General features: G+C 42.0%; 1 protein-coding gene across 2 annotated transcripts in view; it reads right to left on the bottom strand.

Moving 5' to 3' along the window:
- shcbp1 (SHC SH2-domain binding protein 1) overlaps positions 1 to 17,030 on the bottom strand; it is a 42,259-nt gene that overhangs the window by 23,552 nt on the left and 1,677 nt on the right. For both annotated transcript variants that reach the window (XM_077594843.1, XM_077594844.1), the window contains exons 2-8: positions 16,735 to 16,947; positions 14,520 to 14,635; positions 10,860 to 11,068; positions 4,964 to 5,059; positions 4,659 to 4,889; positions 4,378 to 4,558; positions 68 to 188 (exon numbers count right to left, since the gene is read on the bottom strand). In XM_077594843.1, the coding sequence (XP_077450969.1) occupies positions 68 to 188; positions 4,378 to 4,558; positions 4,659 to 4,889; positions 4,964 to 5,059; positions 10,860 to 11,068; positions 14,520 to 14,635; positions 16,735 to 16,947 (1,167 nt within the window). The remainder of the gene's footprint in view (positions 1 to 67; positions 189 to 4,377; positions 4,559 to 4,658; positions 4,890 to 4,963; positions 5,060 to 10,859; positions 11,069 to 14,519; positions 14,636 to 16,734; positions 16,948 to 17,030) is intronic.

Raw genomic sequence — 17,030 nt, 5'->3', positions numbered from 1 at the left:
AGGATTTGACTATTTTTAAAAGGGGCTTCACATTATTGCCTTAAACCAAATATAAAATACTTCATACCCTCTATCGTGATGGAGTCTGGAAGTAAAATAGAGCTGGCAACACTGTACATGCCGGGTAAAACAAAGACCACGTCACCCTGATGGCATGAATCCACTGCAGAAACTGGGTCTCGATGAAACTACATGAGCATGAACACAAACATACAATGACTACGAAAAGCAATGTGACAACATTACCCAAAAGGATAGTCTGTGAAAGGCTACGTGTGGCTTGGTATAGCCACATTCACCTGTTAACACAACCCCAAGAATTTAGAAAATTGTATTTGTGCTTTGGAAAAAAAACATACCAGCAGAGCTGCCAACCTCCGTCGACCCCAATTCAGGATAACCCTTGTCCCATTTCCATAGTATTTTCGGAGTGAGTGCGATTCACGCAGAATCGATATAAAATGTTAAAATAAAATAAATAAGCGTAGGACAATTTAAATCAAACTGTTATAATCATGTTTGTACATAAATTGAAATATTGTGTTTTTGCCAACTATTGAAAACACAGCATAATGAAAATAAGTTTATCTTTGTGTTTGGGTCCTTCTACGTGCGTTTTACAGTCAGTAACGCTGAAGTCGCACATGTGCAATGTGCAAATGTCGGTCCATTTGGAGATGGCGTCAACATAGGATATGTCGTCGAATAAGTAGCTTAAAAAATGTAAGTAACATTTTTTGGGGATTTCCAGAGTTTTGGGAGGTTGTCCGGAGTCTTAGAGTTTGCATTGCATTTCCTGGTAAACTCCGGAAATTCCAGCGTAGTTGGCAGCTCTGTACCAGTAAGAACCAGCTCGCAAACGCCGCTGGATCGCCGATGGAAAATTAACTCGCAACAAAAATGGAGAAGGCAAGAGCTCGTATTCATCTGGCTTTTATAATGTATGCCGTGTCGAATCTACCGTGCGCTTGTTTATTTATATATTTACAGTGGGGCAAATAAGTATTTAGTCAACCAAATATTGTGCAAGTTCTCCTACTTGAAAAGATTAGAGGCCTGTAATTGTCAACATGGGTAAACCTCAACCATGAGAGACAGAATGTGGAAAAAAAGCAGAAAATCACATTGTTTGATTTTTAAAGAATTTATTTGCAAATCATGGTGAAAAATAAGTATTTGGTCAATACCAAAAAGTTCATCTCAATACTTTGTTATGTACCCTTTGTTGGCAATAAGCACAAGCTTTTCACACACTGTTGCTGGAATTTTGGCCCATTCATCCATGCAGATTCCCTCTAGAGCAGTGATGTTTTGGGGCTGTCGTTGGGCAACACTGACTTTCAACTCCCTCCACAGATGTTCTATGGGGTTGAGATCTGGAGACTGGCTAGGCCACTGCAGGACCTTGAAATGCTTCTTACGAACCCACTCCTTTGTTGCCAAGGCTGTCTTTGGGATCATTGTCATGCTGAAAGACCCAGCCACGTCTCATCTTCAATTTCCTTGCTGATGGAAGGAGATTTTCACTCAAAATCTCTCGACACATTGCCCCATTCATTCTTTCCTTTACACAGATCAGTCGCCCTGGTCCATTTGAAGAAAAATAGACCCAAACATGATATTTCCACCCCCATGCTTCACAGTGGGTATGGTGTTCTTCGGATGCAATTCAGTATTCTTTCTCCTCCAAACACGAGAACCTGTGTTTCTACCAAAAAGTTCTATTTTTATTTCATCTGACCATAATATTCTTCCAGTCCTCTTTTGGATCATCCAAATGCTCTCTAGCGAACCGCAGACGGGCCAGGATGTGTATTGGCTTCGGCAGGGGGACACGTCTGGCAGTGCAGGATTTGAGTCCCTGGCGACGCATTGTCTACCTGATAGAAGCCTTTGTTATTGTTGTCCCAGCTCTCTGTAGGTCATTCACTAGGTCACCCCCGTGTGGTTCTGGGATTTTTGCACACTGTTCTTGTTATCAATCAAACGCCATGGGGTGAGATCTTGCATGGAGCCCCAGATCGAGGGAGATTATCAGTGGTCTTGTATCTTTCATTTTCTAATCATTGCTCACACAGTTGATTTCTTTACACCAAGCGTTTTACCTATTGCAGATTCAGTCTTCCCAGCCTGGTGCAGGTCTACAATTTTGTGTCTTGTGTCCTTCGACAGCTCTTTGGTCTTGGCCATAGTGGAGTTTGGAGTGTGAGAGACTGAGGTTTTGGACAGGTGTCTTTTATACCGGTAATGAGGTAAAACACATGCTATTAATACAGGTAACAAATGGAGACCTCGTTTGACCTTGTTAGAAGTTAGACCTCTTTGACAGCCACAAATCTTGCTTGTTTGTAGGTGACCAAATACTTATTTTCCACTCTAATTTGGAAATAAATTCTTTAAAAATCAAACAACGTGATTTTCAGGGTTTTTTTCTCCACATTGTGGCTCTCATGGTTGAGGTTTACCCAAGTTGACAATTACAGGCCTCTCTAGTCTTTTCAAGTAGGAGAATTTACACAATTGGTGGTTGACTAAATGCTTATTTGCCCCACTGTGTCTGTGCGTATGCATCTGTGTATCTATGTATCTAACGTATTTACTCGCACATAAGCCGCACCCTTTAAATTGCCTTAAATTGTTGAATTTTACATTTTCTCGTGTATAAGCTGCCCTCTGATTCACAATTTTCACCTCCATATTTATGGTTTTAATAGGGAGTACAAATGTGTTACTTTGAAGGGAAAATCTTGAGAAAAATCATCACACATGGTATTTCTGAGATACTGTATGAATCAAAAGCATATAATTAGGGTCAATATCATAAGTTAATATGCTTGTCTTTGTAAATGCAAAATTTCAAATTATTCAATTTGAAAAAATACCGGATTTACTCGCATATAAACCGCTTTTGTCGGACAAAAAATGATGACTGAATCAAGGGTATGGCTTATATGCGCATAAAAACACGACATGCAAAAGACTCCAAATTGACGCCGCCGTGCCACGATGACTTCAAGACCAAATGGCGCCGTTGCGTGCGCCGTGACGTCATGACGCAAGCGAATGTTGATACTGTCAATTATTTCAAAATAGAGAAAAGATAAACAGATAAAATGCTAAAGAAAATTCCACTTCGTTATACATTTCCTATGTTTTCATTAAAAGGCAGGTTATATCCTTCTTTTCGTTCAGGCACCTAGGCAGACTAATACGGTACATTTTTATATATACACAGTAATACCTCGCCATTTCGCGCTTTAACTTTTGCGGCTTCACTACATCGCAGATTTTTTTCTGGGGATTTTTTTTTTAAAGTTCATAAAAATGTGAAAATCTACGCTGAAACTCGTAACCAGAAGCCACTCTTGCTACTAGGACCTCAGCACTTAAGAATTTTATTTTATTTATTTATTTTTAATAGGGGTGACCTTACTTCTCGGTTTTCGATTATCGCGGCCATGTCTGGTCCACATTAACCACGATAATCGAGGTATTAATGTAGATTATATTTAGATATTAATACATTAGTCTTTTGATATGCTTATAGCTGTAATGTTTAATAAATATACAATTTGATAGTTGTACTTGTATTTATGTATAAGCGCTAAAACATGTATTGTGGTAGTAATAATGGGGGTGATCCTACTTGGCGGTTTTTCGTTTATCCCGGCCACGTCTGGTCTACATTAACCGCGATATTCGAGGAATTACCGTATTTTCCACACTATAAGGCGCACCTTCAATGAATGACACATTTTAAAATGCTTTGCATATATAAAGGTGCACCGCATTATAACGCAAACTTTATTAATAGATTACAAAATCAGCCTTCTGAAAACTCTTCACTCCCAAAATGAATAAACAACCGTTATATAAATTTTTCCGAGGTTAAGTTTTATTATTTTATGACACAGTTAAGGTCAAGGTAAAACATTCGCCCCATTTTACCCACCCCGGTTCAGAGGAATATCAAAGGCGAGTGGAACCTCGTCCATATTGATGATATGCTCTGGCCGGATCTTTTTTTCAGTAATCTTGTTTCTGCACTATGTGCGGAAAGTGGCCAGCTTTTCTTAGTAGTCAGCTGGCAGTTGCTGTGAAATAGTACTTCGTGTGCGGATGGAGAGATTACGTCTTTTCATAAATCGAAAGCACCAAGAAGGACTGCCTCTAAATTCGTTGATGTAAAGTTTGCAGCATGCATGGTATTCCAGCATACACCACGCACTACTTGATGTCAAACACGAAAATAGAAAATTAGAAAAAAGAAAAATCAATTCACTCTTTTTAGACATAAATCAGACGAAAAACATATTTTTAAGATTTCAAAGGATAAAAGAGCACAACCGTAAATGGTACAGATGACAAGGTGGATACCTGGACTTCAGTGTCTTCAGAAGAAAACTCATGGAGAAGTCTGTCATTCAGGAGGGAAAGGAGCTGATTTGTGGTGCAGGAGCAAGTGACCACATGGGCAACCTTAATGCCTGATTCTCTCAGCCCACGACTTTGGATGAGCTGATGTCGGGCATTACCACCTTTGTAGCCCAGCAAATACCTGGAGTGACAAATTTTTTTTTAAAAAAGTGAACTATGATTATTTTTTAAATCCACTATTTTGTTGTTGGTCAACAAGAAACAAGTAAAATGACACTTGCCGCAACAGTGGATTCTCAATGAAGTACAGCTTCCGTTTGAATGTATCCAGCTGTTCACAAAGTTTCAGGCCCTCCACCATGGAGACATTGTCAAGCTCTGAGTCAGAATCACTGCTGAGGCTGCTGCGTAGCAGTGAAAACTGCTGAAAGCACTGTGTACATTTTTCCAAAACGATCTTGTATTCTGATGCAAGGCCTGATGGTACTCTTTCCTCCAAAATATCATAGTGTCTGACAAAATAAAAATATTTCATAGGATTCATAAATATTAATAAATTTTAAATTACTCAATAAAATGCACTCACAGTCTAAGACGAGGTTCTACACAACGGACAAAGTAATCAAAGTCATCATCTTCATCTTCTTCATCCCACAGTCTCCAGACATTTTTGTAGAAGAATCTAAAAATACAATGTGTATATAGGGTGATTCAAAAAGAAAATTAACACGCCATACGAGTGCTCCGACATACGAGCAATTTGAGATAAGAGTAAAATTTCGAGAAAATATTTATCTTGAGATATGAGACAATTTTTAATATACGAGCATACAGCGGACGCGAGAGGCTGCTCATAAGAACATCATGGGCACTGTCTTTCCCATGGCAACTCCTGCGTGTAATGTCTCTATGAGCACTGGGCAGAGCTTAGCATTTTTTTCCCAGTGTTTTTTTCCTGTTAGTCAGTGCAGAATGGCAGAGGAGCTTGCTCGACAATACGAGAGGAGTATATACTACTTCTCGTTGGCAAGTTGTTGTGCGTTATCCTATTGTGAGGACATTTGTGTGCATCATTTTCGGAATATTTTGAAGGGAAGACAAAAGGAAATAACCATCGACAGGTTCCTTTTGAGTCTGTTCTTTTAAATTTGTTTGTTATGTTACGAGCGGGTTGCCGTGTAAAAAGTCTCTCTCTCTCTCTCTCTCTCTCTCTCTCTCTTTCTCTCTCTCACCAAACGCCAGGGCGACCAAACGTCCGGGCGACCAGACGTCCGGGCGACCAGACGTCCGGGCGACCAGACGTCCGGGCGACCAGACGTCCGGGCGACCGGACGTCCGGGCGACCGGACGTCCGGGCGACCGGACGTCCGGGCGACCGGACGTCCGGGCGACCGGACGTCCGGGCGACCGGACGTCCGGGCGACCGGACGTCCGGGCGACCGGACGTCCGGGCGACCAGACGTCCGGGCGACCAGACGTCCGGGCGACCAGACGTCCGGGCGACCAGACGTCCGGGCGACCAGACGTCCGGGCGACCAGACGTCCGGGCGACCAGACGTCCGGGCGACCAGACGTCCGGGCGACCAGACGTCCGGGCGACCAGACGTCCGGGCGACCAGACGTCCGGGCGACCAGACGTCCGGGCGACCAGACGTCCGGGCGACCAGACGTCCGGGCGACCAGACGTCCGGGCGACCAGACGTCCGGGCGACCAGACGTCCGGGCGACCAGACGTCCGGGCGACCAGACGTCCGGGCGACCAGACGTCCGGGCGACCAGACGTCCGGCAACCAGACGTCCGGGCGACCAGACGTCCGGCGACCAGACGTCCGGGCGACCAGACGTCCGGCGACCAGACGTCCGAGTACCCTGGGAGGTGCTGTGCAATTCACATGGGAAAGACATTGACAGCTTGACCCACTGCATCACAGATTATATTAACTTCTGTGTTGAGAACATTGTACCCTCCAAGAAGGTCCGTTGTTTCTCCAACAGTAAGCCGTGGGTCACCAGGGATCTAAGGGCCCTCCTGAAAAAGAAGAACAGGGCTTTTACGTCTGGGGAGAAAGAGAGTCTGAAAATGGTCCAGAAGGAGCCGAATAGAGAGATAAGGAAGGGAAAGATCATCTACAGGAGGAAGCTAGAGAACCAACTCCAGAGAGGCAACACCAATGAGGTCTGGAGGAGCTTGAGGACCATTTCGGGCCATGGAGGCAACAGTGAGAGAGACCCGGAGTCCGGAGATAGGGAGTGGGGCAATGAACTGAATCAGTTCTTTAACAGATTCAGTCCTGCCCCCACTCCCCTGACCCCCCAGACCAGAAGCAACTCTCCCCCCTCATTCTCCTCCTCCTCCCCCTCTTCCACCGGTCTTTGCATTACTGTCGATCAGGTGATAAAACAGCTAAAGAAGATCGAGGCAAGGAAGGAAGAGGATGCCTTCACGGACATTCTCATTCAAAGAAGAACTGAACATGCAGTTCATCATCATGTGTGGGAATGCTGCTGTGTTCATGGTAAAGCCAACCTTAATCCACAAGTTCGACCGTCCTCATGCTTTAAAAAACAAGAATAAAGCCTTACTGCCTGTCTACTGGATGAGCAACACGAAAGCTTTCACAAACTGTTACATCCTGAAAGCGAAGCTGTACCTTGCTGCAAAGGGGCTGCCACCTTCTAGGTCTGGACTGTGCAGTAGGACTTGGGCAAAAACTCTCAATAACCTGTTTTTTAATATAAAGTAAGTTATTTACATGTTTTTATTTATTTATACATTATATTTTGATATCATTACATTAGTCATATGCTTATAGCTGTAATATTTAAAAAATACACTTCTTGATAATTGTACTTGTGTACAGTAATCCTTCGACTATCGCCGATAATGTAGACTAGACATGACCGCGATAATCGAAAAACCTATTATTACTACCATACTACATGTTTTTGCGCCATACAAAAAACATCACAATTATCAAGAAGTGCATTTATTAAATACAAGCAGGGGGGCCCGGCTTCACCGGTCGGACCTGCTTGTTTAGAAACAAAAGACAATTCTTGCGCTATTAAAAAAAATCTCTTTTGAAAAATGGGTGTTTAACAAATAAAAGATTGAGATTGAAGAAATTCAATCATCGTCTATTAGGATCCGTCAGTCGTTTCTGGCCACCATACAAAAAATCAACTCTATGTTGCACGGTTTGGACAAACGTAGCGAGAGAATCTTAACATACATACACACACACAGCTACTGAACCCCACCAGTTTCATATGGGCATTCACCAAACCCTACTTTAGTCTATAATCCTTTTAAAGCGTGATTTATGGATGGATGTGTCGGTGTGTGTGTGTGTGCACATGGAAACTCGCTGGCGGAAATTCTTCCGAAAATGACGTGGAAAGGCGTCCTACCTTAGAACTACATTGAGTGAGCACGTCCAGCACCATCGTGTCTCGCTGAGTCTTTCCGTCATGACAGGGGAAAAAAAGTGTTTCGGGAAGCATAGAATAGATCAAGCGTGATTAATGGATGGGTGGATGTTTTATGTTAACATTCTCACGCTACGTTTGTCCAAACAGTGCATCGTAGAGAGTTGACATTACGGTGGCCAGAAACGGCTGTTGGATCCTAATCGACGAGTGATTGAATTTCTTTACCTTCTTGAAGTGTGTAAACTCAAACTTTGAGCATTTGCAAGGATTATCGAGGAGTATGCCTGACCAGAAAAATGTTAATTTGTGCTCTCTTGTGGTAGTTTTAAGCATTACACTCTGCAGATTCGAAATAGCCACACCTTTTCCAGTGCAGCACCGCTATTTTGTGCATTTTTATTTCCGTCATATTTTCACTTTGGTTTACAATTTTGTAAGAAAACTAACACCCAAACATTGCTAACATAGGTAAAATTTGTCATACTTTGTACTGCGGGGGCGGCTGGATGTCGTCGAGCGAGCGTAGCGAGCTACCATTGCGGCCGTCCATGCGGCGCAAACTTGTGCACGCCGCTGGTCAAGCGAAAGCGGCAGCGCTTTGTGGAGAAGAACGGTTGCAACAATGTGCAGCACCACAAGCTGGGCGGCACGACCAGCCGCTACATCTTGGACTTCTTCACCATGCTGGATGACCTCACGAGAATTTATTTTTATTTATTCACAGCATTAAGAGCGCCACAACACGGGTGCAATTCCAGAGGGGAAGCGTGTTCACTCCCCATTTCTAGTATGGTGTGTAGTAATAATAGGAGTGATCCTACTTCACGGAACTTCGATTATCGCTGTTCTACATTATCCACGATATTACTGTAACGAGGAAAGTAATTTATTTACAGATTCACAGAATCTTGAAGTTACAAATTTGAAAGAAAAAATTATGTTTTTGCCATAATTATATATATATATATATAATTTTTTTTTAAATCGTGATAATTTTTGCCAAGAATCTATATACGGTTTTTTTAAGAAAGTTATTGTATAATTAAGGAACTAATAATAATCTTCCATTCTAAATGTCTGTTGAAACACTAATTTGTTGACAAGCAATTACGTGAGGATGCTCTTCATTGACTATAGCTCAGCCGTTAACACTAATACCGGACATTCTGGCTGACAAACTCTCCCAGCTTGGACTATCCTCTTCCATCTGCTGCTGGATAAAGAACTTCTTAACCAACCGACCACAAACTTTTAGACTTGGTCCCCACTTCTCTTCCGCCATTACACTGAGCACTGGCTCCCCTCAAGGCTGTGTACTGAGTCCTCTTCTGTACTCCCTGTACACATACGACTGTACACCAACCCACCAGTCTAACTCCATCATCAAATTTGCCGATGACACCACTGTGGTCGGACTCATCTCAGGAGGGGATGAGTCGGCCTACAGAGATGAGGTCAACAAACTGTCTTCGTGGTGCTCGGTGAACAATCTCACACTGAACACCACGGAAACTAAAGAAAAAGTCCTGGACTTTCGCAAACAGCACAGATCTGGCCCCACTTTGGACATAAATGGAGTATGTGTAAACAGGGTCCAGTCCTTTAAATTCCTGGGGGTCCACGTCACAGATAAGCTCTCCCGGTCTACATACTCCACGGCAGTAGTGAAGAAGGCCCAGAAACGACTCAATTTCCTCAGGGTACTCAGAAGGAACAACTTGGACACTAAGCTTCTGGTGACCTTCTATAGAGCCACTGTGGAGAGCATCCTGGCATTCTGCATTACAGTGTGGTATGCTGGAAGCACGGCAGCAGACAAAAAGGCCATGCAGAGCGGGATTAACACTGCCCAGAGGATCGTCGGCTGCTCTCTGCCCTCACTGGAAGACATTGCCAGTCCTCGTTACCTCAGCAGAGCCGGGAACATTGTCGGGGACCCATACCACCCTGGTCACAACCTGTTCCAGCTGCTGCCCTCTGGCAGACGCTACAGGTCTCACAAAGTATGGACAAATAGGCTTAAGGACAGTTTTTTCCCACAGCCATCAGGACTCTGAACTTGCGGTTGCACGACACACAATCCCTTCTGTGTAATAATTTTGAGGTGTGCAATAACAGTGTGCAATATCTTAGATTGTGTAATATTTTAGAATTACCTTGCGCGGACGTGACTTTATAAATTACTTATATTTTTATTGGGAAACACACACTTTGTGGAGTAGCACCTCTAATTTCGTTAAACGCAGCTGTTGTATAATGACAATAAAGGCTTTTTATTGATTGATTGGGTGAGGTAACATGAAGGACGTTGCGCGGTGATCTGCCTCCTACTGGCTGTCTGAAGGTAAGTGAGGAGACAGTGGGAGGTAAGTAATCCGTTTTTTCTTTTATCACTTATTTGGGCCTTTTGCCGGGAAAGCGCACCTTCTGGAGAAGCACTACCAATTTCGTCATACGCAGCTGGGTATGATGACAATTAGGCTTTTGTCGAGTCAATGATGATGACAAAGCCTATATATGATTATTATTATTATTAAGAATGCAGCAAAAATAGTGTTGCAACATTAATTTTGATAAATTTGCCCTGAAATATTCTTAGTGTGAGGAACACATTAGTCATGGTTTATTTTTCCATATAGAAATTGCTTATTTTGATATTTAATAGTTCTATCGTAGATTCATTTCCTCACACGTCTCAATAATTGTTGTCCAACTATATTGCAAGATAATTATGGTTAGGTTAAGTTAGAACTTTATTTCCTCCCGTATTCAGGAAATGGCTTGGTTGCAGTAGCAAGACAGACACAAGACACAGAAGACATTGTAGACCTATGTAAAAAACTAAATACCAAAATGCAACAACAAAAAAGACATAAGCAGCAAAAACACAAAACGAGCAAGAGCGGACGGAGCTACCGCTACCGGCTGCCACTTGAGCAGCGCCATCTTGGTTGCAGTAGCAAAAACGGATACAGACAAGAAAAGACTATTATGGTTCTGAGCCTTGTATCACATGTATTGATGTATTTCAACACAATGAAAAAACATACCTAAGATGTTCAATGCCCAAGGCCTTCTGCTCATGTTCTCCTGACTCATCATACACAATCTGGAGTTCCATCAGGGGGACCTTGTGCTGAGTTGCTTCCAACAACGCTGCGATGGCTTCCTCATTAATTGCACACCCCCTGACCTCACACTGCAGAGGAAGCACAAGCTCCACACATGCCTTCAGTTCGCTGAAGTCCACATCAGATACCTAGAATAGGGAAGTATATATTATCCGATCTTTTACTAAATAACACAGCATCATGAAAGGCAAAAAGGATGTTGCAAAAGTAGCTCAATGAGGTAGACATATTTGAATGTTAACAGTTTGCCTGTGAAATATACACATTCAAAATGTCAAATGCATGTGTAGGTACCTCTGTCTGGGTAATTTCCAATCATTTTTTTTATAACTGCAATGGACTGCTAACAAAATGGAACGGCAATATATATATTTTTTTCAAGATCCAAGATGGCGGCGCGCACGGGTGCAGCGGCTCTTTGCTCTCCTGTTTGGTGTTTTGTTTTCTCAGTCTTATCGTTATTTACGAACATCTGCGAGGCAAACATTTTCTACAGTCGCCAGGATTTAATCACTCTTGGGAGGAGATGCGATATATCCATCACAACAGATTACCAACGAACCTACAATATCCCCGAGGACATCTCGAGACCACCAGGATCTCCCTGGATAGTCAGCCCACTCAGAGTACGACGGAGGCGGCAAAGGTAAAGAAAGCAAAAGCGCGGATGCCAGGCGGGCCTAGCTGCTAAGCTAAGGAAACAACCACACACAGCACCGCTTCCGAGTATCTTCTTGACCAACGCCAGATCCATCACCCACAAAATGGACGATTTGGAACTTCAGCTCGCTACCAACAGCTTTGTCAGGAACTGCAGCATTGTTCTCATCACGGAAACGTGGCTACACCCGCAAATCCCCGATGCCACAGTCTCGTTGGCTAGCCGCACGCCACACTGGCAGGATCGACCTTTGTGCGTACATATACAACGACTGGTGCTGCAACAGTAGGATCATTAACACTCACTGTTCCCCTGATTTAGAGCTCTTGGCAGTTCGGTGCAGGCCCTTCTATCTACCTAGGGAGCTAACGATAGTCATTGTAATGGCTGTTTACATCCCACCGGATGCTAACGTTAGCACGGCACTTAGCCTCCTGCTAGCGACTGTAAACAAACAGCAGCTTGACCACCCCAATGGAGTCTTTATTGTCGCCAGTGACCTCAACAAAGCATGTTCAAAGACTGTTCTGCCTAAGTTTATCCAGTACGTGAAGTGTCACACCAGAGGAGATAAAACTCTAGACCAGGTGTCTCAAACCGATTCCGCCGAGAGCCGCAGTGGGTCCTGGTTTTTGTTCCAGCCGATCCAGTGCCGACATTTTAACCAATCAGGTGTCTTCTAAAATAAGTAGCACCTGGCTGCAATCAAATGATTAACTGATTACACTTGCAAAAGGTATCCTCCTGTTGAGTTGGAATGAAAACCTGCACCCACTGCGGCCCTTTGAGGACCGGTTTGAGACCACTGCTCCAGACCATGTTTATTCTAACATCAAACATGCTTATAGAGCCACACCCCTCCTTCACCTTGCTGGATCCGACCATCTCTGCCTGTCCCTCACCCCCTCATACACCCCACTCCGGAGGCTAAAAGCGATGCAGAGTGATCAACACCGCCCAGAAGATCATCGGCTGCTCTCTGCCCTCACTGAATGACATTGCCAGCCCGCTACCTCAGCAGACCCAGGAACATTGTCAGGGACCCATAACACCCTGGTCACAACCTGTTCCAGCTGCTGCCCTCTGGCAGACGCTACAGGTCTCACAAAGCACGGACAAATAGACTTAAGGACAGTTTTTTTCCCACAGCCATCAGGACTCTGAACTTGCATTAGCACGACACACAGTCCCTTCTGTGCAATAACTTCGGGGTGTGCAATAACAATGTGCAATATATTAGAATTTACCTTGCCAGGATGTGACTTTTTATATTTTTATATTACTTATTTATGTTTTTTACTGTGAAAATGCACTTTGTGGAGTAGCACCACCAATTTCGTTATACGCAGCTGGGTATGATGAGAATAAAGGCTTTTGATTTGATTATAAGGCAGAGAAAACTTTTGACATTACAAAATATTAGCTCCATAGAAAGTGCACCAATGCAGGGTATTTTAATCAACAAGTTCTAGTCAAAATTGTAATAAAGATTTGGATGCAAATTGTTCGCAGAAAAGGAATGAATAATTATAGCCAATGAAATAGGTTGTTTATGAGCCTGTCGGGTTTGCAATAAATAATTTATCGCACAGTAAATAAAAATGGGGTTAGTTATTTTCACGGCTGCGATTTATCAGTTGTACTTCTGCTCTCAGCATGCATGCATGTTTAAACTTACCCCATTGATTGCATATTCAGGCATAAAAAAACAAAACATTGATTTTACACACTGGAGCATTAGCATTACTACAGTGAGGCTCATGGTGAAAAAAATAGTATACATTTATCAAGAAATGTACCATATTTTCACACCTATAGGGCGCACTTAAAAGCCTAAAATGTTCTCTAAGATGATCGATGCGCCCAATCGGTCAGTGCGCCTTGTTTGTGCACTAAATTGAATTTTTGTATGGCCCTGACCGCTTGAGTGACTGGTCTTATTTCATGCCGGCACGCTACTTATTGCGATCAACCCAACGGACGTTCACCCTAAAAATATCCTCCCCGCGCATTCCAAGCATTACGGTAAATCCATTCAAAACATCCCAGGGGAGTGGCAAGGCATTTTACTTCTGTGTGCTTGCAGCGCTTTTAACCCTCAAAAACACTCAATACTCAAAGAAACAGCATATTTTAGCTATACAGTGGAAATGCCTGACGTGAATGACAACAGAATGCGGCGGGTGTGAACGAATGGAAAGTCGATTGAAGCCATGGATCGAACACGATTTAACAGCTTTGCTAACGGCTTGGGAGTGATTAATGCTGGATGGCCAACATAGTAGTTCGGGCAGGGAGCGTCGCACGAGTTATGTGACGATTTGGAATTAATTGTCGATGCCGATCTAACAGCGAGGAGAATCAAAGGTTTGGGAGTGATGCATGTCATGAGTTACAATGGATTGTGGATGACTGGGCTCAAGTGTCGGACAGCACTGTTGCTCGAGCTTTCGAACAGAAAAACAAAAAACTGAAAATATACCCGCAACTGAGACTGCGTCCTATCAGACGCAGCCTTTTATAGGTGTGAAAATACGGTATTTATTAAATGCTACAGTTATATGTATGTAATGTTTTAATATTTAAATATAATACTGTTCTAAACACCAAGTACTGTACTCACAATAGAAATAGTTCTCTGCTTGATTTAAAAAAAAAAAAAAATAAAGGTTGGGAAACTGCTTTAAAGTGAAGTTGTGTCACTCTTGAACACAACTTGAACACAATAATCTTGAACAGAAAACTGTGTTCAGTGACAGGCAACTGTCTCTGTTGGAACCAACAAATACACACTATATTTTCTTCAACAAGCCATTTGTTTGGTAACTCCACCAGTTATTTCTATTTTTTTTAACTCAAAATTGCTCCATGTATTATATTTTTCCCTTGAAAATAATTAGAGAATGATGTTGTCATACCTCTACCAGAACATCAAACAACTCAGGAGACCAGAGAGCTTGCCAACCAAATGACTGTACCACATTTTTCAAGTAGTCAGCAGTGAAGGACTTGACCTCTGAAGGCTTGCAGTCACCTAATCATTAAAAAAAGGATGAATAAATAAGTAGCAGTGTTCCTCATATGAAGGTATGCATGAGAATTAACCAGGGAGACCAGTTGGGCAAACTAACAATGCTTTCTCAAGAGAGGAAATACAGTGGTACCTCGACATACGAGTGCCCCGACATACGAGCAATTTGAGATACGAGTAAAATTTCGGGCAAATATTTATCTTGAATACGAGACAAATTTTGATATACGAGCATACAGCGGACGCGAGAGGCTGCTCATAATAACATCATGGGCACTGTCTTTCTGGTCCTAATTCCCTCGTGTAATGTCTCTACGAGCACTGGGAGGAGCGTTGCATTTTTTCAGTGTTTTTTTCCCCCGTTAGTCAGTGCGAATGGCGGAGCGATTGCTAATACGAGAGGAGTATATACAACTTCTCTTGGCAAGTGGTCGTGCGTTATCCTATTGTGAGGACATTTGTGTGGATCTTTTTCGGAATATTATGAAGGGAAGACAAGCAAACAACCTTCGATAGGTTGCATCTGAAAGTCAGGGTGGAGGCGGGGCAAATAGAGCCAACCCGGAAGAAAGGTATAAAAACTTAAAACAAAATTAGAATTAAGTTTAGTGTAAGGTTAGATTAAACTTATTTTTGAGTGTGTCTGCATCGTAATCCAAGTTCATTTAAATTTGTTTGTTATGTTACGAGCACGTTGCCGTAAAAAAAGTCCCCCCTCTCTCTGCCCTCTGCGAAATCCATCTAATTTTAGTACTATTAAACACATTTTAGTACTATTAAACCACTAGTTATTTGTTACTTGGTTAATAGGGCAAATTAGAACAAATTTTAAAAATATCCAATCCAATATCCTGTTTTTGGTGTTTTTTCAGAGGATTGGAACAAATTAATTTGCTTTTATTTCATTTCTATGGGAAATGTTCATTTGAGTTACGAGTAAATCGACATACGAGATCAGTCCCAGAACGAATTAAGCTCGTATCTTGAGGTACCACTGTACATATAATTTGCCAATGTAGGAAGGTGTTAAGCACCATAAGATTTTTTTGTCCCTGTATAATTTTACAAGTAGTGAAAAGAAAATAAGTCCATGCCAATATAGCCATAGTTGACTTTCTCTTTTTACAGTTTTTTTTTATTCTTTCAAATGAATCGAAGTGACAATGCTGAATTCATAACAAACTAAAATACAAATTATAAATAAAACATGGAGAAAGGCTACAGCACCACACTACTTTGACAAGCAGATGAAAGATTGTGATCTTAAACTATTTTGTCCCAACATTTGGCAGTCTTATTTTTATTCTGTGGAAATTGTTTTTCTTAGATATTTGAACCAGCACTTTGTACTAAAACGACTTTTCAGTTTAGTTTTTAATTTCATGTGTGGTTGTGCGCTTGATTCTGTTAAGATTAGTGATATGGTTATCAGCGATACTAGACATGGAGATGTTTGAAATAAAACTTTTCACTGATATCATTTTTCAAATTACTGTTTGATTTGTATATTATTGGAGGAGAATTTAAGAGACTTGAAATTTTAGAACTAGTGCTTTTCAAATTGAGAATCAGCCTCCCTTGGGAACATGCTTTTTGTTAATAATTTTGGCCGTACTAAATTTTGCAACTGCATTCATTACAATTAGAGGCACTCCCGTCAGTATCGTGAAGGCCTTTTCCAGGAAGGTACGTTTTCTTTAAATGCCTTACATAACATAATCTGTTTTTGAAGCAAAAAATATCGACTTAAATATTGGCAATCGGCAATCAAAAATCCCATATCGGTCGACCTTTATACATAAATGCTCGATGGAGAGCAGCAAACAAATCAGAGATTATTTCCTTTTAGTATTTAAATTTGAGGCATAATAATTGGCCTATTGTTCACAATAACTACACAAAATAAGTTGACTGATTCGAAATCAATGATATATCTTAAATTGAGTGATTTCCACGTTTTTCTGTCTTGAGCGCCTGTCCTCAAAGGCTTTCTGTAATCGTGCCCATCCATAGTTGTGAGTACAAGTGGCTTAAATTTTTTTTTTAATATTTTATGGTCAGCTAACAATTTTTAATGCAATGGTATATACCATTGTTCTTACCTAGTATGTAGTCCTGGTAGGCTTTGAACCTCTCATAGAACAGTAAATGGCTTGTTTGAAATGTGTCCGGTAAACTTGCATTAAGGCGTGCATGTCTCTGGAGCTGGGTTCCTCCCTTATGATCGTTCAAGTTGTCTGTGCCACTGTTGTTGTTGTCGTCATCAACATCATCACTTCCAACTCTGTGTTCTTTCTCCTCGTCATTGAAAAGACCTGCATTTATAATTGCAAATATATATTTCGTCCAGCAATGTCAATGTCCCCCCCCCCCCCATCCATATGGAGAGAGAGAGGGG

Source organism: Stigmatopora argus, chromosome 2 (genome assembly GCF_051989625.1).
Source record: "Stigmatopora argus isolate UIUO_Sarg chromosome 2, RoL_Sarg_1.0, whole genome shotgun sequence".
Taxonomy (NCBI): domain Eukaryota; kingdom Metazoa; phylum Chordata; class Actinopteri; order Syngnathiformes; family Syngnathidae; genus Stigmatopora; species Stigmatopora argus.
This window is presented reverse-complemented; position numbering and strand designations above follow the sequence as displayed.